Below are 22089 nucleotides of genomic sequence, written 5' to 3'. Positions count from 1 at the left end.
GGCGGCCACCAATCTTTTTAACGGCTTAAGAACTATCTGAAAAAATACGGATGAAAATGACCACCGAATGGGAGGCACAGACTTGAGCTGCCGCATGTTGACTTTTTAACGAGTCAAAACGGCAAAAGAAGCCTATGAAATTGAGAGAACGCCCGTATGTCTTGATATTTATTTTGCATTTGTGAAACTTGTATTTAATCAGACAACATCGTTAACGATTGTGATTTTAATACAGGCACATTGATGATGTGGAATACTTTTTCTTAACATTGCACCCCCCCCCCAATGACATTTTCATAGTGCACTCTATTCCACGTGTCGTAATATTCCGGCGTACAAACATTTGGATTGTGATAATGGTCAAACGCAAAAAACGGGTGTGTCCCCCCCCCCCCCCCCCCATCAAATATGTATTACTAAGCGAAGCACATAGAATGTTCTCAGTAATGAGATGTCTTCCGTGTGTCACTTGTCATTTCAAGTGGAGGTCCAGCTGATGAGCGTGGCGAAATGAAAGTGACGCGAGCATTTTCACTTCAAATGGTGCAACGTTCGATCAACGGTGGTTCTGATTATCTTTCGGGACGTGTTGATTCAGCCGCCAGTGACGGGCGGCAGATGGGGGCCCATCAGTGAGGGAGCGAGTAACCGATATGTCATGTCATGATGTCGGAAGACTTGGGCAAACGGGTGGCGTTGGTAGAATCAAAAAGTTTGGATACATTTCAACTGTTTATGAATCATGGAGACCTGACACCCCCCGCCCCCTCCCCCAAACGTTTGTAAATGTGTGTTTCTAAAACGCTACAGTGAAACCCCTCTACAACGAAACCTACGTGGTCGAAAATACCCCCTACTGTGAAAAAAATGTCATGCATGAAAGCCATTCCCACTTTTCTGCTCCCCCGACAACGAAAAGTCCCACCGTTCCGTTATTCGAAATCTTTTTCTCTGCTCTTGCCTCACAATGAGATTCACTACAACGAGAACAAGCCTTCCGCAAAAGTCTAATCCAACCTCAGCATGCCACAGCGACCTCTACTGCTTCGTTCGGAAACGGCAACAGCAACCACCACACTGGTTTACACATGCGCAGTAGTACAGGAAGTATTTGTTTCAGACGTAGTATGTATGTTGCATTGCTAAAATGGCAACAAAACTGACCTTTGCATACCGAGGAGTTAAGAAAAGAAAAGCTTGAATGCTTGAAGACAGGATAAAGGTAATAAAAATGAAAGATGGAGGAAGCAAAATGAAAGACATTCTGCAAGAAATTGATGGAAGTGAAAGTAAATGCTGATCGTAAAATTTTGCAATTTCTTTCCCTTTTTCTCTTTCTACGCTGGCTATATGAAGTGTCAAATAAGTGTATGCTCATACTAATGCACTATTGGAATAAAATAAAAAGTACACAAACGTTTTGTATGTGCGTTCGTGTTTACATCTGAGATAAAATTCGCAACAGTGAAAAGTCCCCTGTTGTGAAAAAATTCTTGCGGCAAACATGATTTCGTTGTAGAGGAGTTTCACTGTATTGTCTTGTCGCAGCCAACACGGCCAAGGTGTTCCTGGATGTGCGCGATGAGAACGACCACCCTCCCGTCTTCACCAGGAAGCTCTACATAGGCGGCGTGACCGAGGACACCAAGATCTTCAGTTCCGTGCTCAAGATAGTGGTGAGGAAAAATATTCGCTTTCCCATCAGCATGCCTTCAACCCCGCTAAACCCGTCGCAAGCCAACCCCAGCCTTCGTCCCTTCTGCAGCAATTTTCTGTCCACCCGCACATCACCCGTAACACAATTTGCCTCACTGTCATTCCCTTCGATGTCCTGCTCACAGAGGCGTGGCTGGACATCCTGCCTTGCCATCAAGACGACTTTTCTTTGGCACAAAAAACATGTCGCATACAGTCTACATTATGCCTATCGTGTTTTTGATGGTAGGCTTACTACACTAAATGTGTCAGAAAGGTTTCAGGACTAGCCTCACAACATTGATTTTTTTCAAACTACACAGTTTTTCCCCAAAGAGAGGCCTCGAAATGTCATCATGGCACGTCACTGACACTATTGTTCACACACTGCCTGTTCAAGAATAAACTGCCAAGCCCTTTTGGACTATGATGCTAACCAAAATGGCCGCAACTACTCAGGCACGTAAAGATGAATCTTAACATATTTTGGGGCGATTAGCGTTCGAGCAGCAAATGGCAGCGGCATGGGCATCAGGTCGGGAGCAGATTTTCAAAAAAAGAAGCTTGAAGCTGTCTATTGCTGCCCTCAGTTGAACTTTACTGCCGCCGGGATTCCATTTCGCTTCATGCTATCAAACAATACGAAATGCCATCGAAAAGCAAACAAATAGCATCGGCGCAACACATGTAGACAGAACTTAATAGAACATTTTTAATGCAGTTTACGATTGACAGATTCATGTACGAGCCAGATATCTGTTACACTGTTCCATGCTCCATGTACAGCACTTTGTATGCAGCGATGGCTGTTTGAAAGTGCTCTATAAATACTGTTGACTTGACACTGCCCCCATGTGGCCAAGGCGCACACACCAGAGGGAGCAGCACAATGGCCATTGACAAATGTGGCAAAAACGATTAAACGCTTTACTTTCTATTTATTTAATTTTTTTCAGACTGAAACCGATCTGCACTGCATTGATTTTTTTTGTTTGTTTTCTTTTTATGAGCACTTGGCATTTAGTCTTCATCGTCAAAGTCATGAGTCAAATTGCATCGTCCCTCGATGGCACCAATTGGCACCCTTTCCTCAATTCTTAACCCCAGGCATGTCTGTGGCCCTCCGTGAGGCCTTCTCGCTTTTTCCACTCTTCCATCAATAGAAAGGAGGAGGAAAAGAAGAGATTGCCGCTATTTATCAGTGTCACTTGCGACACGGGCGAGAATTGATGTCTTTTGTTTGAGCTCAACCGTCTCTCTGAATTTGTGCCGCCCGTTTTTTAAATGTATTTATTTTTTCCTCCGGTTTCACTTTCCATCACATTTAGTCGATGGACTAGCTTAATGGAGTGTAGGCTGGCTATGAATTGTACGCTTCTTTTGAAGATGCTTTTTAATCCTGCCTTATACTTTCTGAAAACTGAAATGACCGGCGGAGAAAATGCATGAGGTAGAATTTAATCATAAGGAGAAACATAGGCTTCTTAGTAATCTATTACAAAAAGTCCCGGTGGAACAATTTTGCAGCAGCCAGGTGGAACTACGTGTGATGGAGATAACACAAGAGCCTGCGGCTGCGACTCTTTTCCGTCAGCCACTTAATGTATCGCCTCGGCACCTGCATCAGAGAGAAAAGAAAAAGCAATTATCTCCATCTCCATCACTTGGAGTCCAAATGTTCCTTTTTTTTTGTTGTTTTAAACAGCTTGAAGTTAGTTTTGTTCATTCTTCCTGTTTTTCTACGCCATCCTCTCCTTTAGAATGACATCATCGTACGACGTAGAGGAATTAATAATCAATGCTGAAGCCCCCCCCCCCCCCCCCCCACAACTCTTCAGATCATTGAATTGCCAGGCCCTTACAAATCGAATGCAATCCGTTCGGGGAGGCTCTTTGGCCTTCCCATTTGGAATCAATTTTCTCTTGAATGAATGCTTTCCCAGGGTTGAACTTTTTGCCTCATTACAAAACTTTGAAGAACAAGTAGTGCAATGTGCGGGGGGCAGTTAGTGCCCAGAAAGAGACTAAGAGTTTTTTCACTTGCGGGGGGGGGGGAAGCTTCCTGACTCCACACTCTCGACTGGTTGCCAGCCAATCAAAGTCATTAAACTGTCAATTCTTTTGAAATGTTTGAAACCCTTTCATGCACCGTGTAACCTCATAACATGAAAAACTGTCCACTGTAGTAAACTTTGTCCCTGAAAGGATTAAATATATTTAAAAAAAAATTACACTGCAAAATTACATTTAAATTACAATCCTTGCGCAACGTACATTGAAAAGTACCGGTATGTAAAAATTAAGTCAATTAAAATTTTACATTTTCTTGTCATTGAATTGTAATTTGATTAAAAATATATATTATCGTGGGGTAAAATACTGTACATCACCATCAAAATAACATTCCAATTAAAATGGTCATTTCTATGACTAAAAATAAAATGAAGTACATTAAATCAATTAAAATTGTCAAAACAAATGGCAGTTTTTCTTCCTTTCCAAATGACATGACAATTGCATGTGAAATGTCCCCATTACAGAGCACAAAATTCCATTTCAACTCAATCGCCGGTGGAACAAAAAAGTAAATTCAATTACAATTAGATTGTCGTTGTCAAATTGAAATTGCAATCAAAATTCAAATCCAGTCAAAAGAATGCGAAATACAATTTAATGAAAAAAATTCTACTTTTTTTTATTATTATTCTTCTTTTTTTAAGGCTACCGATCAGGACACCGGGAACTTCAGCGCCATGGCGTACCGTCTCATCATCCCGCCGACGGCGGAAGGCCAGGACAGCTTTGTCATCGAGACGTACACCGGCGTCATCAAGTCGGCCATCATGTTTCGAAACATGCGCAGGTCTTACTTCAGCTTTGAGGTGATCGCCACCGACGACTACGGCGAGGGTCTGAGCAGCAGCGCTGACGTGGTGGTGAGTCTCCACTTTCGGGAAATAGACTTGATGTGATCGTTGGGGTTGGACAGCTTGAGGCTAACGTTTTGTCTAACGGATGGTGTTGTTAATGAACTTTTTTTTGTTTGGAACAATAGAAAGGCCCAAAAAAGAAGCCCGATTGTTTTTTTTTTGTTTGTTTGTTTTCGAGATTTAGAAAAATATTTGCTCTTGATTTTTATATTTTAAAAGAGGTCGCATACATTGTCGAATGTAACGAGCACATGGTGACTCTTCGCTAAGCAACACGATTAACTTACCAAGCTGACCATCTACTGGGAACCTCTGAAAGCTTTTTATCATGAATGCATATTCCACCATAACAGATTGGACAAGTTATGCTTGACAACATCCAGGATGAAACATTTTTAGATCGCATTTCCTTTTTTTTTTTTAAATTGATGTCGATTCAAACTGTAGATGTTCCACCTGCTGTGTCAATATATTTCAATATATTCGGTTGCATCAGAATGCTTTTACCGCATGGCATTAATACCATCCATCAGCGCTTGTTCCCTTTAGAGTTGTTGCAAGGGAAGCTGCAGACGATGCTAGTTAACTTTGTGTGAGCGGCAGGGAACGTCCCGGACTGGTCGTCAGCCAATTGCCTGACGGCATTTATTGCAAGTGGCCAATTTGACGGTGCGTGATATTCTCAATTACTTCCTAACTGCTTTCCCGGGTCTTTCGTCTGGACTGTGGTGCTCGCAGGTGTCTGTGGTCAACGCGTTGGACATGCAAGTTATCGTGTCAACCGTCCCGCCCACGTTGGTCGAAGAAAATAAAGACCAACTCATAAGGTGAGGACGCATTTCCCAGCCGTCCGTTTTCTGCGTGCACTCTGCACGCGCATCTCAAATAGCCATTCAGATTCATTTCAATTTTATTCATTTTTTTTTTTAATCCAATACGCGTGGTTTTTGGAAACGGGTCGAAAGACCACGCGAAAAGGCCCACGGGAGGATTCAAACCCAGACCCTTTTGACTGTGAGGCGGGCACATGAACCGCACGCTCAACCGCGCCACAAAGGCAATAGTATGAAACAGGCATTTGGCTAACTTTTCTTTCTCGCAGTAAAATTAACAATCACTCTTAATGGGATGGGAGAATCTCTCTTTCAGGGTTCTGAACTCCTGTTTCGAAGGCAGAGGCTTGGTTGGTACAAATAGCTCAGTTTCCCCATCGCTGACGTCACGTTGTTCTTTGTTCATAAACGACTCCACAATTAATCAGCAGTAACACCACCAAATTAGTACAAAACGAATGCCATTGGTTTTCAAAATTCAAATCATTTCAGTCCTGATTTTACGAGAAGACGTTTCTGCGCCGTGAGGGCGCGTGAGGGACGGCGAACACGTTCCGGCAGATGCATCATATCGCCACATCCGCCCTCGATCCAATCAGTATTTTATTTTCCAGAACATTTGCTCGCCCTCCAGTGTGACTTCCAGTTAATTGTTTTCCTTGTTTGAATAGACAGCTTCGCCTGGCGGAAAACAAAAAAACAAATTGCACTTTCTCAACCGGCTCCGCCTGCAAGGATATGAGGCAGATTAGTTTTAAGGAGGCTCCTAATTCACCTTATAAATTTGCCACTGGAAAAATGACTCGTCATAACACCGACTCGCCAAACTAAAACTCTTCTCTAGCTCTTAAATAAATATCAATCAGCTGAGCGAAGGCCTTGCTCGATGACCCACTCGAGGGGGATGATACAGTCTCTTCTGTCCCCGTCCAAATTATTTAATGACAGCGATTGGGCGGAACCTCCTTTGGCACCTGGTGAGACTCGCCGTTTTTTGGCCTAACAAGGCAACGTGAAAGGCAAACTGGTGTTAATTGATTTTCAATAGCTCACCGTGTATCCCTCATACATGTTTTGACCTAGAGATGCACATCGCAGGGGGACCGAGGGGGGGGGACATTAGTTGGCCGCAGTCGTGCTTTTGCCTGACTGCTGACATTGACGTTGTATCGGCGTTGGCAAAGGCAACTCGCATCCTTCCCTTCCTGCCCGAAAAAGGATCATCGGGGCCCAAATCACAGCACGGTCATTGCCAGATTTGCTGGATCGGACGTGCCAGAAACGCTTAATTGATTCCGAAGCTAATGGGTGTCTGATGTCTTTTCTAATCGCTCCGTTGCATCCCCCCCCCCCCCCCCGCCTTTTTTTTATTGCATTATGGCAATTTCCAGTATCCTGGAGCGTCACGTCCAGGACCAGATCCCCGGCGCCAAGGTGATTGTGGAGGCCATCGGGCCGCGTCGCCACGGTGACGGCTTTGAGCTGGAGGACTACAGCAAGTCGGACCTGATGGTGTACGCCATCGACCCGCTCACAAACAGGGCCATTTCGCGCCAGGAGCTCTTCAAGTAAGGCGCTGAGATTATTTTTGCCTTTTTTTTTTTTGCATTCCCATTCCAGTCAGCTCAGGTTGCTTGAGGCTCTTTCAGTACATCGAGCAGCAGCCATTCATGAGCTCCTTGGCGTTTTGCTCTTAGGCCCTTTTAAACGATAGAATCCTGACAGTTGCCATTCAATGGCGGTGGTGGATTTCAAAATTGTTCATTGGGCAAGAAAAATGAACTTATGTAAAAAACAAACCTGAACAGCTAACTCCAAAAATTTAACAAATGTATGTTTCCCCGTCTTGTTTTTTTTTTCACCAAATTTTCAATTACAGAGGAATAAGTAGCAATATATTGGATAATTCTTTTATTTTTTTTTTTAAAAAAAAAGAAATGACCTTATTTTCTATTCTATTTATTATTTGTACTTGGTGCATACGTTTCAAGTCTGTTTTCTCAATCGCTCTCAAAGCAAGCGCCAATACAAGATTTATTTTTCTTTTTTTTTTTTGTTAGCTTTGCAACACTCTCGAAACGATTTTCCCTTGCTGCCAATGACTGTCATTTGCGACATTTCATGCCTACACTATTTTCCCACAAAAAAGATTGGTCCTATTATTTTTTTTCCTTTCACAACCACATATAACAGAGCCGCCAATTGTCTCAAGGGCTTGAGCATACACCAGAAATATATTCCAATTGTTTTCTTAGAGAACGTATCAGTCGAGGCCCTGTTCTCGTGTTCCCGGCATCTGTCTGAGACAGCGTGATTATGCTTTTTTTTTTGCATTCTAGCACAGCAACACATAGCAAATTGGTCACAAGACATTTTTCTTCCTATCAGGGTAAAACAGGTCCTTGGTTGACAGTTGAGGACAGATCGAATCCACCCACCCCCACCCCCCTCCCTTGTACATACAGTACATAAGGATCCTGTCTGAATAAATGGGAACAGGTCATTCAGATCCAGTTTTGTCTGAGCAGCCCGACGTGCCACTATTATTCTACATACACAGTGCAAAAGGAGGTGACAGTATCATCCTCTTTCGATGGAGTCTGTGTCAAAGGCAAAGTGTTTTATTTGCAACACCCACTTGTGCTTCAATCGAGATTTCTCGATGGGAACGTTCTGGAAATCAACAAGGAGTTCCAGCCTTACCTGGGCGAGGGCGGCCGAATCCTGGAGATCCGCTCGCCGGACATCGTGGCAAGCGTGAAGAAGGCCGCCCAAGCCGTGGGCTACACGGAGGGGGCTCTCCTCGCTCTCGCCATCATCATCATTCTCTGCTGCATCCCCGCCATCCTCATCGTCATGGTTACGTACAAGCAGTGAGTACAGCACCCGCCAGTTTTCTGCCGGGATCACAAATAATGGGAACAACATTCAGATTGAGCCCTTGTTGCTCTGTGGTTGTTTATTTATTTATTTGTTTTTTCACATGCTGACTGCGCACTCTGCTGGCCTCATCGCCGCGATGGCGCTTTTGGGAAAGCAAATGAATGACTGCTCATTTGGAACAAATATCTACACTCGGTTGTGACCGTCAAAGTGTGTCGTCGTGCCACTTTGTCATGTCACAGATACACACAAGTTCACAAAGAAATAATGGCATGCCTTTTTGGGTATGATTTCATGGAAGCCGGCTAGGTTTTGGAGTGTTTATTGTTGTCCATGCATTGGGACATACGGTACATATGGGCACGGAATTCATTGATTTGATATTATGGCGTGAACTAAAACACATCTCATATTCTTGAAAAACATTTAGGATTTTTTTTTTCCCATACAGGTCAGTCATTATATACAATTTGTGGACATCAGATGCCTGCCCCCATTTTTGAATTTGAGTAAAAATAATGGCCAATGACTTTTTTTTTTCCTCTCTCTCCCTCCCTGTCTTGCTCCTCCCTTCCGATTGTCCTCCATCAGGTTCAAAGAGTAAGTAATTATTTCTGTTACCGATTTTTGAAAGTTCTCTTATTTATTCTGCAGCTGCAAAGATCAAGTAAGTGGTGCAGGTTTGCCTTTTGTGAATCATTCATGAGCTATTTCAATAGGATTTGTTGTGACCGTACACAGAACACACACTGATTGATGTCTGTGGCGACATAATAAAGTGTTCACGGGTAAGCAGGTTAACGTTTCATTTAGAACAAATAGTTTCTTTTCATGCTTGAAAGCTCATTCATTTTAAAAGGCGGAATCCACTTAATGTCAGCTGAGCTTCCTGATTATGGTTAATACCCACACACTAATATGCTTTTAATATCTAATGTGTTTGCTCTGACAACGTTTATTTGCTGGGAAATTGTCAATGCTTTCTTTAAACAGGCGGCAGGCTGAGTGCGCCAAAACCGCCAGGATTCAAATGGCTTTGCCGCCGGGAGGCAAGGCAGCACCCACCAGCGCTGTGGGGGCCAACCTTTACGAAGAGCTCGGGGATGGCAGCATGTGAGTCACCCCTGGCCCCTATTTTTAAACAACATCCTATTAGGTAGTAAATACAACCTCCACCACCACCCCCTCCTGGAATATCACTCACTCAAAACAAAAATGACACATTGCGTGTTCACCCTTTCTTTCAAAACTATTCATAGTGATATCTCAGATCGTCAGCCTCACCTACAATTATTTACCTCGTCTTGGAAGAAAGAGACTTAGTCGATTTTTCTATTGGCTGTTTACATAAATGTCATAGTTAAGCAGTAAACACATACATTATCTATCTAGCTATCTAGCTAGATAGCTAGCTAGCGAGCTAGCTATGCCATAGCTAACTAGCTTTCTAGCTAAATCAATTTCAAACATTAGCTGGCTGTATCTAGCTCGGTATTTGAAACACACATGATACACCACCGCAAACTGCAACCTCTACAATAGTCTTATCAATAGTGTCAATCGAAACTGAACATTATTATCTCTTGAATGACTTGAGTTATGTAAAACAGCTGTTGTCGCATTAGATGTGTGTGGGCCGACCTAATATTGTGTTTTCTGAGGGTAAATATATGAGCAAAGTAAGTGGTGAAGGTTCATCCAATTAAGTTTGTTGTTTCGGGGGTTTGTTTTCAAGTTACTCCGACGTTCTGCTTGTCAGTTGGTTTGCAACCTCTCTGATTGGTTTTGCTCGACATGTGAAGCCCCTCTGTCGCGGGCAGGCTTGCTCGTGGCATATCTGTCCATTGTTCAGTCACAGAACGTGAAAAAGCCTTACGCCGCATGCCTCCACTTTGGTCCGGAGTGACGTATTAAGCGTTGCATTCTGTCAACTGTCACCAGTGGTCCTGAGGCCACATCACCTTTGTGTTACCTCACATCTTTGTGTATTGAAACCCACATCCAGTCTCTGCCTTGCTCGTCTTACCATCTGTCTGTGTTTTCTGTCCTTGCCATCATGTCTTTCCTCACCCCCCTCCCGTCTCTATGGATTCAGACTGCAGTAAGTAATCTCCACATCAAAAATGCACAAAACCTATCACAGGAGCCTCGATTCCCCTTGTAGCTGGTAGCTTTCAGGTATGCTTTTGATTAGCGTGACCTTTTTGTAACGTGGACCTGAAGGGAAAGCCTTTTATCCCACGTATCCAAAGGATTCTCCTCGAGCTTCTGCTTCATCTCGTCCTCCCCTCACATCTCGCAGTGTTTTGGGCAATGACACCGCATCCTTCCAGTATGGAATGATGCAGCTTTTGAAGCAGATCCTCAAATGTTGCAGATGATCCATGACAGGTGGCAACCTTTGATACATGAATGGTCCCGATAAGAAATAATGCAAGGAGAGTTAATCCAAGGGCGGCCCGGTAGTCCAGTGGTTAGCACGTCGGCTTCAGAGTGCAGAGGTACCGGGTTCAATTCCAGCTCCGGCCTCCCTGTGTGGAGTTTGCATGTTCTCCCCAGGCCTGCGTGGGTTTTCTCCGGGTGCTCCGGTTTCCTCCCACATTCCAAAAACATGCATGGCAGGCTGATTGGACGCTCTAAATTGTCCCTAGGTGTGAGTGTGGGCGTGAATGGTTGTTCGTCTCTGTGTGCCCTGCGATTGGCTGGCAACTGATTCAGGGTGTCCCCGCCTACTGCCCGAAGACGGCTGGGATAGGCTCCAGCACCCCCCGCGACCCTAGTGAGGATCAAGCGGTTCGGAAAATGGATGGATGGATGGATGGATGGAGTTAATCCATTCCAAGGGCGGGACGTTCTTTAAAAAAAAAAAAGAAAAAAGGATCTGTGCTTTATATTAGATTTAAATAGACTGTACCTCTGTACGGTATCTTACAATTGCCAACTGCCAATTTCTACAATGTGGCATAATAATTTCACACAATTTCACTGTATTGTTTTTTTTTTTTTGGTTTGTTTTTTTGGGCAATTTGTATAGATGATGCTTTTAGTTTAGTCAAATAGTCCGTCATCACTCGTAACCCTGGAATCAAACATTAGCGTTTTTTCCTTGCCCCTTTCGTCTCAGCTTTTCCCTTCCTGAAAGCCTCCCTGTCAATTGTTTTCAAGTCTTTTTTTCCCCCCTTCTTCTTTTGCACCACCATCTCCGGATCAGGGCTAAAAAGTCTGTCATTGAGGAGGCCGACCACCAAAGGATTCTTAGTACCTTTGCCTGTCGTGCCCTCGCGGCCCACAGCAACGGAGCGCTTCATGTCAACCTGCCCAAGTCGGAGAGCAACGTGACTTTCCTCTCTGACCGCAACCCGCTCACCACCCACAATCCCGTGTACAATGACAACGGTCACCTGGGCAGCCCTGACGTCTTCTCGGGAAGGAAAGGCGCTCCCGAAAATCGCTTCTCCTTTTCGGCTCCGTATTCCGAATGGTCAGGCTGCGCCTGGACGATGCCAGCTCGTATTCACGCCGAGGCCAACGAGGCGCCTCGGAGGCAAGCGCTCATGGACCCGTCCGACTGGGAACTGCAGATCCTCCAAGCCGCCGTGAGACGCGGGCAACAAACGGAAGTTTCCGGCGTTGACGCTCTGAGTGGAAGCTTCGAAACCAAAATGTCCGTTCGCGATCAAGCCAGGCAGTTTGAGCAGCAGGCCCTCCTGCAAAACAGCCAAGGCTCACCGTCCCCAATACTTGTCAGGGACCAAGACGGCACTCACGTGCTGGAGGTGTCCTCGGATGCCCTCCTGTCAATCATGGACTACCCCTCATCCTTTGGCAGGGACGTACCCCCAAATATCGTCGTCACCCAGGGAGACGAGTCGTGGTCCCTGCCGAAGCAGAGATCCACTCCACCCGTCCTCAGGAAGTTCAGCTCCTGCCTCTCCAATTACGTGACATCGCAGCCGTGTCAGATCCACGTGGAGATCATCCCCGACCCACCGGAAAACCCGCCGCCTCCTGTCCCGGAGCGTCCCCCGTCTCCGCCCTCGCCCTCTAACTCCCCGAGCCCCGATCCACCTTCATTTCCACCCTCCCCCCCTGACGTTCATAAATCTAGCAGTAGCAATCAGGCCTCCCCCTCCCCCCCTCATGTTCACTCTCAGGTGTCTCCTCCTCAAACTCACAAAGAGATTGTCCCGCCCCCTCCGCCGCCTCTCCCTCCCCCGCCGTCACCTTCCATCGACCAGATCCGCCCGGCCGTTCAGTTCGTCCCGACATCTTTGCCGCCCGTGTCCTCGCTTCGACCCGTTGCGGAACGCAAGCTGCACTCCCCCGCCATGGCGTCGCGGGCAGAGACCGGCAAGCGGGAGCTGAAAGGGATCCTTAAAAACCTCCAGAATCTCGCCGACATCGAGAGGTCTGTTGCCAACCTGTACAGCCAAGTCGACAAAAATTGCAAGGTGCCCAAGTTGAACAAGAAACCGCAAGTGACTGAGGAATCGGAGGGTGCTGACAAACTGCATGAGTCTGATCTCAGCGCCGAGCGGAGCGGGCCAAAGCCCGACGCTCGCAGCTCTGCGGTCCAAATCTGCTCAAGCGTGAACGCCGCTGAAAGCGAAGAAAGCAAACCAAACGTGGCGGCCGAGCGTCACGGCTTAGACGTTGCAGAGCTCAGCGAACCCTCTTCATCACAAACCACAGTCTTCTGACTCGTTTTTCGCTCTCTCTCTCTCTCTTCATCTTCACGTTGTTTTGAATTTTTACATCTCCACTCTGTGTCTCTTTGTTTTCATGTTCTTTGTTTCTCGCTTTCGGAATTTTGCACGACTGGTAGTTTGGCATCAAGTCAACATTTTTGGTTGTGTAGTTTTTTTTTGAAACATCTCTATGTTGCTGTTGAAAGCCGCCAGCTGCCAAAGACGGTGTACTCCGCTTTGCCGCATTGATTGTACTTTTATAGGCCTGCATTGCTCCATAAAAGTTGATAACAGTTGTCTTCTGTCAAATTGCAGTTTTTAACAGCCATCGTCGGGTTTGTTTTTGGGTGACCTCGAAACTTTGACTTCTGAGTGCGGTCGACCAATCAGAAGAACGGTGACCCCCTCTGGAAGGGAAATAGGGAGTAAATGGGGTTTTTTTGCGTTTTTGCTGCCTTTGCTGCATTAGGTCCCATATAAATATACCGTTTGCAAATAGGAATAAATATTTAGGATACAGTAACAAAATCGTATTTCGGCTTTTAAACCAGAAGTATGGTCTAAAAAGCCATAGTCTAAAAACATATTTTTTTTATTGAATCTTTAAAGACAAGAGCTGGATAATTATGATGATTGCAGATGTGAACGCAGTTCCTGTCTGCAAAAGTGAAATTAGCCAGAAGGGAATCTACAGTATTTTATTCCACTTCTTCAAAAGATCCAAGAATTACCCATAACTCAAGCTTTTCCCAAAGGCAGCCAGCCGCGTTTCTCGGATATGAACTCGTAAATATTCAAGATGCGCGGACGGTATTCGCGGTAAGTAACTCAAACTACGTGCAATGCGCTATATTCAAGTTCAAGCTCAAGTCAACTTTGTCAAATGTGCTCCATGTGCAACATACAGCACAGATGAAATGTCTTTCATGTCTAATAATCATCACGATATCTGCATCACGTCTCTGAAGTCATCTTGCCTGTTACGCGGAGTCTTGAGAGCAGCAAATAATGCAATATTCATGGGACCGGTTGTTTCACTTGCAAGTTTCCGTTCTCAGGAAGAAAAAAACCCATACACGACAATGTCATGTTGTACCGAGCGAGGCAGCCGGTAACGACTCGTGTTGCAGTTGCAGATCCAATCACGTCGGGCGCTTCCCCTCGGCGGGCTCATCCCGAGCGAGGCGACCTCTGGCGTCTCTTGTCAATTCGCATGTCTGCACAGATCCCGCCAGCTTGATAAAGTCGTCAGTCTGATGTTGTGCAGCACACTTGAAAAGGCTAATTACAGAACCAATCAATCCCTGAGCGGAGAGTCAGAGCCGCTGCCTGTGGGACTGTCAAGTACATTTACCTTCTCCCCCCCATGCCGGTCCTCTTGCTCTCTTTCACCCTCCATGTGTCCCATTTATTTGTTTCCTTCGTCTTCCCACACAGAGAGTCCTTTCCAATCCTCAACCACCTTCTTGTTAATCTCAGGATGATCGCTTACCTTTTCACTCTGTTGCCTGCAGCACCACTCTTGCGGGGGTGAGGGGGGTGTGGAGAGTCTTTCATTTCCGACAGTACACAGTCTGAAGCCAGCGCTAACTGCTGTTTTGATGCCGTGGCTGTTTTGCTCGTGTAAATAACAGGAACGATGATCCCGTAAGCAAGTCTAGACACAAGAAATGCAAATCTGCGGGCCAACCTCCACCTTCCACGAATATTTGATAACGAGTTGTTGTTTTTTTTTGTCGATATCGGAATGATATCGGAATTCGAGCCTGTTGCCACTACCGGTGCCTTCACAGCTGGTCTGCGGAGAGCATACTCAGATGATAGATAGATAAATACTGCTGGATGGAAATCGAATTGCTGAAGGTAAAGTGCTAACGTGTTTTTTTGGGTGTTGTTTTTTTTTTTTTAAATCTCGCAAATTAGTCCAGAGCTGTGCTCAAGGTGGTTTTATAGCCCACAAGGGGGCCGGCAATATTGTATTAATCCTCGACCCCCACCTCACTTGACCTCATAGATGCACATGACATCACATCTTATCCAACACAATGGGACCTTTCGATAACTGAAACTTCTCTCAAAGTGATATAAATAAATATAATGTGTAATATTTTCCCACAAAATAAATATATTTTATTATTTATGTATTTATTTTACCGCATCATGCAAAACAGCTGCGCCCCAAAAAAAAAAAAATTCTGATTGTATTAATTTTGGCTTTCTTGGTATCGGTGGTTGGTATTGGCAGCCTCCACCAGACACCCAATGCTCTCAAATAAGGGCGGTAACAGCCCGATACCCATATCTGGTATCGATACATGCCCCTCCCTAATCATGTCAAGCATTCTGGCTTCTCATCAGCTTGGTCAAGTATCGCAGAAGCTCACAGAAAAGCCAAGAGGTCATCCATCAAAGCCCACTTTCATCTTCATCTCTGCCAGGGAGGCGTGGCCCGCGCAAAGCCCGCTCGCCGGCCCGCCCCTAACAACACTTTACAGCTCCCCAGACAAAACTCCCCCACCCCCACGGCCGGGTCATATATCGGCCTGTCGGTGAAGTCGTTATTTGTGACGTGACAAGTTGGACACGGTGCGCCCGTGCTCCCGGAAGCTTTCGCAAACCCCAGTCCGCCGGCTGTTTCCTATTGACTTGTAATGAGCGCTCTGCAGATGCATTGTTGCTCGCAGCAGCCCCCGTGATGGATTTGAAGATTTACAGGCTTCATTTTAGTCCAAAACACAAAGCACATTGCCGCCTGTCGAAAAGGATGTGGCGCAATATGTGCACCGCGATAACCGAGGACACTTTTATTAACTTTGTTTGAGTTATCATCCCTCCCAGAATCGCAGCGCTCGTTTAATATCTGCCCGGAGATTATCTAGGAATAGCTGCGTCGACGGTTTTTGTTGTTTTTGTTTTTTTTAATTTTCCCTGAATTCCAATCTACCATCTCTCTTTGATATGTGCATTCATTGTTTTTTTCTGCTCATCTTTGAATAAGATAAAGGAGAGGAGAGTGGAGGGGGGGGTTTAACCCATACCAGTGTGATAAACCGCCCCGGGGCATCTTTCCCAAAATATCGCAACGTTGTAACTGCATATTTGAAAGCGCAGCAGAACAGAGATGCGCCATCGATGTAGACCAAACATTTCATTTATGGCAAATGTCAATTTCAGTCAAAGTCATTATTTGTCCTCCCCCACCCCCCTGCCCCCCCCCCTTTTTTTTTTGCGGCACACAGGAGGCGAGGGTACGGGAGACAGGTGAGTACGTGCATGTTGTGAGGTGGCCCCTTTTCATCCGATCATTCTTATCTGCTGCGCCTCCGATGATGGGAAAATGTTGAACAAGCACAAGACCGCTTTCTGAAAATGGAACATCTTAACGACACCTCCATTTGACTGTTTCTGCTGCCGTCTTGTTCAAATTCTGGTAAGCAGTCCAATGAAAAATAGGACCATTTTGCAACGATTGGATTGAATCCCAAATGGGGACAATTTTGTTGAGAGGTTCCAATGCACAAAATAATGTGCATTTATTTTATTTTTTTTAAAATAAGGGACAGCGATGACTACAGTGGACAGTGTATCATGTTATCAGGTTACAGGGCATGTGAAAGGTTTCAATCTAAAATGAATGTTCAAGGAATTCTCAATCAATTATCATTGGACGGCGACAGCATCACCAAACATGATGTTCACCCCCCCCCCCCCCAGCCCCACACACAAAGGTCTATGCTTCTCATTTCACATTTTAACACTGTCCCTAAATGTCAATTTGACATCACGCCGTTTTAATTCTACGATCTTCCGTAGAATTATTCCAACTCCTTCATGATGTATCATTTTCCTCACGAGCTGCCTGCGGACGTGCGGCAAAAGTACTCAAACTCTGTCAAACCCGTTTGTGTCTCTCCTGGCGATCTTCCTTTGTCTTTTTCTTCTTCTTCTTCCTCCTCATGGCCTGCACTAATCACTGGCAGCATCAGCAACTGCTGAGACCATCTCTGCTGAGACCCGAGGTAGAAATGCTGCCCCTTTTTTTTTTTTCCCCCTCCCCGCCCACCCTTCACTTGCCCCGTTGTCTGATCCACATGCGACTTGTCCACTGCTGCTCTTCCTCATACTCAGGAATTTCTCTCTCTCTCTCTCTCTCTCAAATGCAGGAACTCTCCATGGAGTCCGGCATCGACCCCGGCCAAGACTACTACGCGCAGGAGTACTACAATTATGATCAAGGGTGAGCATGAAAACCTGCTGTTCATCTCCTTTCTCGGGACAACTGGAACCCGCCTCTTTTTGGCTCACTCCAAACGAACGAATCAGGCACGCGGCGATTGCGTCGTGACTAAAAAAAGTGCAGAAGTGACCTTGAAAAGAACTAAAGATGTGATCATATAGATTCTGCTGAGCAATTGCAAGCTACGAGTGAGGAAAATGACTTGCAAATTGCGAGCAGAGGAGCGCTTTCTCTAACAAGCGCTCTTTAAAACCTTGAATACCGGCTTTTTTTTCTCCCAACGTATTTAACTGTCATTCAAATGTAAAACGTTAGCATCCATTTTCTTTAGCACTTGTCTTCTTTGGGGTCACAGGTGTTTGGTCCAATTCCAAACTGTGCGAGTTTAAGATACAGTAATTTGATTTGATAATTCCTACCCCCCCACCACCAAAAAAAAAAGCAGGGCCTTAATGAGACTGACCAAATGTAGTCTTGATACCTACTCAGTGCCTAAAATGGCCCCGACTCCCCATTCAAGCAGACCCCGTTTCTTTTCAAATCGAATTAATTATGCTTACTTGAGTTGGACTCACGGAAATACGATGTTGGCTTTCTGATTAGGGAGCGTTTCAAGTTGCCAATTACACCTCCCGCATGGCATGAAATAGAGAGAACAAGCGACCGCAAGTGGAACAGCTGCTGGGAAAACGTGAGCAGGTGACTCCTTCGACTTCGGCGGGAGGGAGGCGAGAGGGGGGACTGCAATTGGCTGCCTTTCACGTTGTTGAAAGAAACTACTGACGCCTTGACGGGCGCCCGCATCGCCAATTTGCTTTGGCTAATGAATGTGATCATCAGTGAGACGAGATACCTTTTGATCTGTATTTATTTGCGAGGCGCACCACAGGGCGAGGCTTAAGTTTTGTAATCTGACAGTCCAAGTCCTTGCAGTCACCGCCACACATTTTCCATCCGCAAGTGTTTTAATCGGCTCATGGGAATTATTTTGATTTTGTTTAGCCAGCACGCATGGTTGTCACTTGAGCACGTCTGCAGTCTTGTGATTCACTTGATTCCTGTTTCAACTCTGAGCAAATGTGTTTCAGTCTCCCCAATAAATAATAAGAATAATAGTCATAGCTCTTGGGCCGATGCGCAAAATGACGTGCATTTCCTGTTTCGTGCCGATCTGTTTCAAAGGTATGACCTCCCTCAGTATGGCAGTCGGAGGAGGTTGATTGCGCCGATGTACGATGAATATGGGGAGGCCATTATGGAAGATGACCGTTATTACTACAGTCCGCATGGCCCCGAGGTACCCCGCCTTCCCTTAAATGTCTCATCTCATGCTCTTTTGTGATCATCCAAATGTCAAGCGTCGCTTTCATAAAGTGCGTATAGTTTATTATTGAACCAGCTCCGCGGCGGTCCAACGTGACGGCGTCATCGGTACCAAAGGATGATGAATTGAATATCGCTGTCTTAGGGGCGAGGCCGAGGAAGGGGCCGAGGAAGGGGCCGTGGTGGCGCGAGGGGCCGAGGTCCACCAAAGAGGGTTGCGTTTGGGGATGAGGAGGGAATCGAGCCGGCTGAACCAGAAGCTGACGCCGAGCCCTCCAAGGCTGCCAAGAAGCTCAAATCTGTCATCAAGCTCAGCAAACTCCTGGCAGTCAGCAAGAGAGGAAAGCAGGCGTCTGCTGCCGCTGGCCCGTCTCCATGGAAGAAAGCCAAAATGCTCAAGATGTTCAGCGTCAAGAAAAAAGATAAGGATTATGCCAAACTGATGTCGGCCCGCCGTATTGACAGTCTGGAGAGTCTGAGTGATGGGCCGTCACCCGCGAGACCCGTCGACAGAAAGTCGGGCGCTCGCAGCCAGCTTGGTCAAGTTTTGAAGAAAATCAACATCGGCAGGAAGTTACAGGCGCGCAGAAAGTCACAGGGGAGCGCAAGCGTCACTGGCAGCGAGAGGGATGAGGAGGCCTCACAACTGACGAGCGAGGAGGAGAAGAAATCGAAAGTGTCCATTAGCGTGACGGAAAGTGAGCCAGAAGCGGGGACAAGCGGGAGCTCCGCGAAGGACAAAGGCTCAGATGAGGAGTCCTCGGAGAAAAGCAGCGTGGACACGGAGCACCTGAAAGTGGATTTAGATCGGGACGACGCCAACGAAAGCACCGTGGACTCGGAAGAAGAGCCCGATGGAGACCCGGCAGATTCGGATCGCGAAAGCACGTCTGAAGGGGAAGAAACTGAAAAGGGATCAATCCGTGAGGAAGAATCTGGTACCGAAAGAGAGTCAAGATCAGAAAAAGAGTCTGAATCTGAGAAGCCGTCAGGGACGGAGAAAGAGTCTGAAACAGAGAAAGAATCGGGATCAGAGCAAGAGTCGGAAACAGAGAAAGACTCGGGATCAGAACAAGAGTCGGAAACAGAGAAAGACTCCGAGTCCATCCAAGCATCTGGTTCGGAGAAAGGAACAGGGACGGCAACAAAGAAGGGCTCAGTATCAGAATCGGATGAGGAGTCGGACGAGGAAGAGACCGCCGGGAGCGCCAAAGACAGTAGCTCCACTGCCCGCTCATCCATCGGATCGCCAGCGACTGAGGCTAGCAAGGCGAGCGGTGACACTGGCAGCGGGAGTCGACGGGGTAGTGGTAGTGTGAGCGGAAGCGCCACTGAAAGCAGGAGTGAGAGCGGTAGCAGGACCCTTAGCGGTCGTGGAAGCACCACAAGTCAAAGTACAAGTACCCGCAAATCTGGCTCTTTATCTGGTTCAAGTGTGGGGTCATCGCAAAAGACCAAAACGTCAGCAAGCACGTTGACGTCTGAGAAGTCCGGCGAGGGGCTTAGCGAAGCCGAATCGGGAACAGGAACAGTCAGTGAGACCGAGTCAGGGTCTGCCAGTGAAGGCTCTTGGTCTAAAGGGTCCGGACAGAGAAAAATATCTGGTTCAGACTCCGTCGGTGGGTCATCCAATGGTAGTCAGATGACTGAGGAGAATTCCTTGAGCAGCAGGAGAAGTTCCTCTGGTACCGGGTCCACCAGCGGCAGCCTGCGCTCCCGAAAGTCGATCCTGACACACAGGACGGAAAGCACAATCACAGAGGAGAGCGAGGAAGAAGCATCGGCATCGGAGACCGCCGACGAAAGCAAAGAGTCAGCCAGCGACGTGAGCGACGAGGCCGCGTCGTCCGCAAGGTCCAGCGTGGCGTCCGCAGGCCCTGCGCCATCCGCCCCTTACGCCAGCCCCTCGTATCCCTCCGACATCAGGAGCGTCAGCGGCACGTCTGAAGAGACGTACGGAGGATTGTCGGCAATTACCGAGGTTGATGAAGACGCCATCTCCACGGAGAAATCAGCTTCCGAGGCCAGTAAAGACACCGGAGAAAGCGAGACGACGTCAGACGGCGATTCCGAGTCGGACAGGGACCTCACGGCCTTCTAGAAAAACACGATTGTTACCGTCAAGTAAGAGAGCATCGGTGATCGACTGCACGGGAGTGAACGCTCGAGTGCTTTCTTCTTCTAAGTGTCTCCAAGCTCCCTTCCGCTCTGCCACTTGACTGCCGCAAAAGTTCTCTCCCATCTTCTGAGTTTGCTTTAACATCTCTTCTTGATCTTTATGATTGTGTGAATGCCCACAATCCAGGATTATTCTTGGAATGGCTCCATGACCATTTGCCAGTTCTGAACGTGTTGACATTTTCTGCAAGATGAACGGTCACGGTGCCAATGATGAAAAAACATTGCCTCGAGATTTATAAAACACGAGGACCGAGTCGCATGCCGCCGCTAATTGCTACGTGTTGAACCACCGCGAGAACCTCGGTGACGGCATCTGTCATTATTCCTGCGTACTGTTATTTTCCACACTAAAAGACGCACTGGATTATGAGGCGCACCTTCAATGAATGGCCTATTTTGTCTTTTTTTTTCATACATTGGGCACACCGCATTGTAAGACGCAATCTTCAATGCATCCACTAGATGGAGCTACGCTAAAGGAAACACCAACAGAATGATCAGATGTCAGTAAAACGTATTTAACAAAGCAGCGACGCAGTTCACTTAACCAACAGCAAGTTATAACATTGACTCGTTAACGTTGAACTTTCCTGCCGCTGCTCCGTGTTCAACTGCGATCGCCTTAAATTTGAACTCTGCGTTGTCAGCACGTCTCGAGCAAGGAGCCATTTTGGGGTCGAAATATTACCGTAATGACCATACACAAGGCGCATCGGATTTTAAGGCGCGCTGTGAGCTTTGAAGAAAATGGAAGGCTTTTAGGTGCGCCTTTTAGTGCGGAAAGTACGGTAATCCATAAGGGACGTCGCAATTTCATGTTTAGTGATATTTTGCACGCTGCAGTGTGTCGAGTGTGTGCTCCTGTTGCGCCTGTGTGCAATCCTCCTCCTCTTCCTCGTGGTATTCCGCACGAAGCCTCGCGTGAAACTGATCCCTGTTCCTCTTCTCAGCTGGGGAGAAAGAAACGAATGATGCCGGCGGTCGATCGAGAAACCGAGTCCACCTCCACGGGAGAGGAGAGCTCCAGCGAGACGCAGAGGTGCCGACCGCCCGGCGGCCACGGCAACGTCAACGGGAACATCTACCTCGCTCAGAACGGCACCATTGTTCGAACCCGACGGACACCCCACCCCAACAACCTCAAGGTGGGTTCCCAGTTTAAAAAGCTGGACAAGCTGGGGGTGACTCACGAAGAGCCGTCGCCCATCGTTAGCGTCGAGGGCCTCGATGCGGAGAACGGGACGGGTACGTGCGTCCCCTCCCCCATCGCGGACGTCAGCCTTAACGTCCGGGCCTCTTGCGGCTCGCTGAGCTCCAGC

At 46.8% G+C, this 22089-nt stretch overlaps 2 protein-coding genes across 3 annotated transcripts in view; both read left to right on the top strand.

Moving 5' to 3' along the window:
* The window catches only part of LOC147198959 (protocadherin-15-like), a 188639-nt gene extending 166783 nt beyond the window's left edge, over window positions 1–21856 (top strand). The window contains exons 27-39 of one of the 2 annotated variants that reach the window (XM_086122234.1): window positions 1549–1676; window positions 4416–4631; window positions 5364–5452; window positions 6850–7026; window positions 8113–8331; window positions 8933–8941; window positions 9335–9454; window positions 16269–16290; window positions 17010–17048; window positions 17193–17266; window positions 18449–18563; window positions 18735–20713; window positions 21721–21856. In XM_086122234.1, the coding sequence (XP_085978360.1) occupies window positions 1549–1676; window positions 4416–4631; window positions 5364–5452; window positions 6850–7026; window positions 8113–8331; window positions 8933–8941; window positions 9335–9454; window positions 16269–16290; window positions 17010–17048; window positions 17193–17266; window positions 18449–18563; window positions 18735–20690 (3164 nt within the window). In that variant the 3' untranslated portion in view covers window positions 20691–20713; window positions 21721–21856. The other variant, XM_086122233.1, reaches the window with a different exon arrangement.
* Window positions 11687–13325, top strand: LOC147198960 (protocadherin-15-like). Its single transcript, XM_086122235.1, has one exon. It carries the CDS (start codon window positions 11842–11844, stop codon window positions 13039–13041), a length of 1200 nt encoding a protein of 399 aa, XP_085978361.1. The 5' UTR covers window positions 11687–11841; the 3' UTR covers window positions 13042–13325.
* Window positions 21857–22089: the final 233 nt, after the last annotated feature.

This window comes from Hippocampus guttulatus, chromosome 10, assembly GCF_054856545.1.
Source record: "Hippocampus guttulatus isolate MCC_2025c chromosome 10, RoL_Hgut_1.0, whole genome shotgun sequence".
NCBI lineage: Eukaryota > Metazoa > Chordata > Actinopteri > Syngnathiformes > Syngnathidae > Hippocampus > Hippocampus guttulatus.
Note: the sequence above shows the minus strand (reverse complement) of the source record. Positions and strands in the feature narration are given on the sequence as shown.

Coding starts and splice junctions, on each gene's coding strand:
- LOC147198960 (XM_086122235.1), top strand. CDS start 11,842: ATGCCAGCTCGTATTCACGCCGAGGCCAACGAGGCGCCTCGGAGGCAA.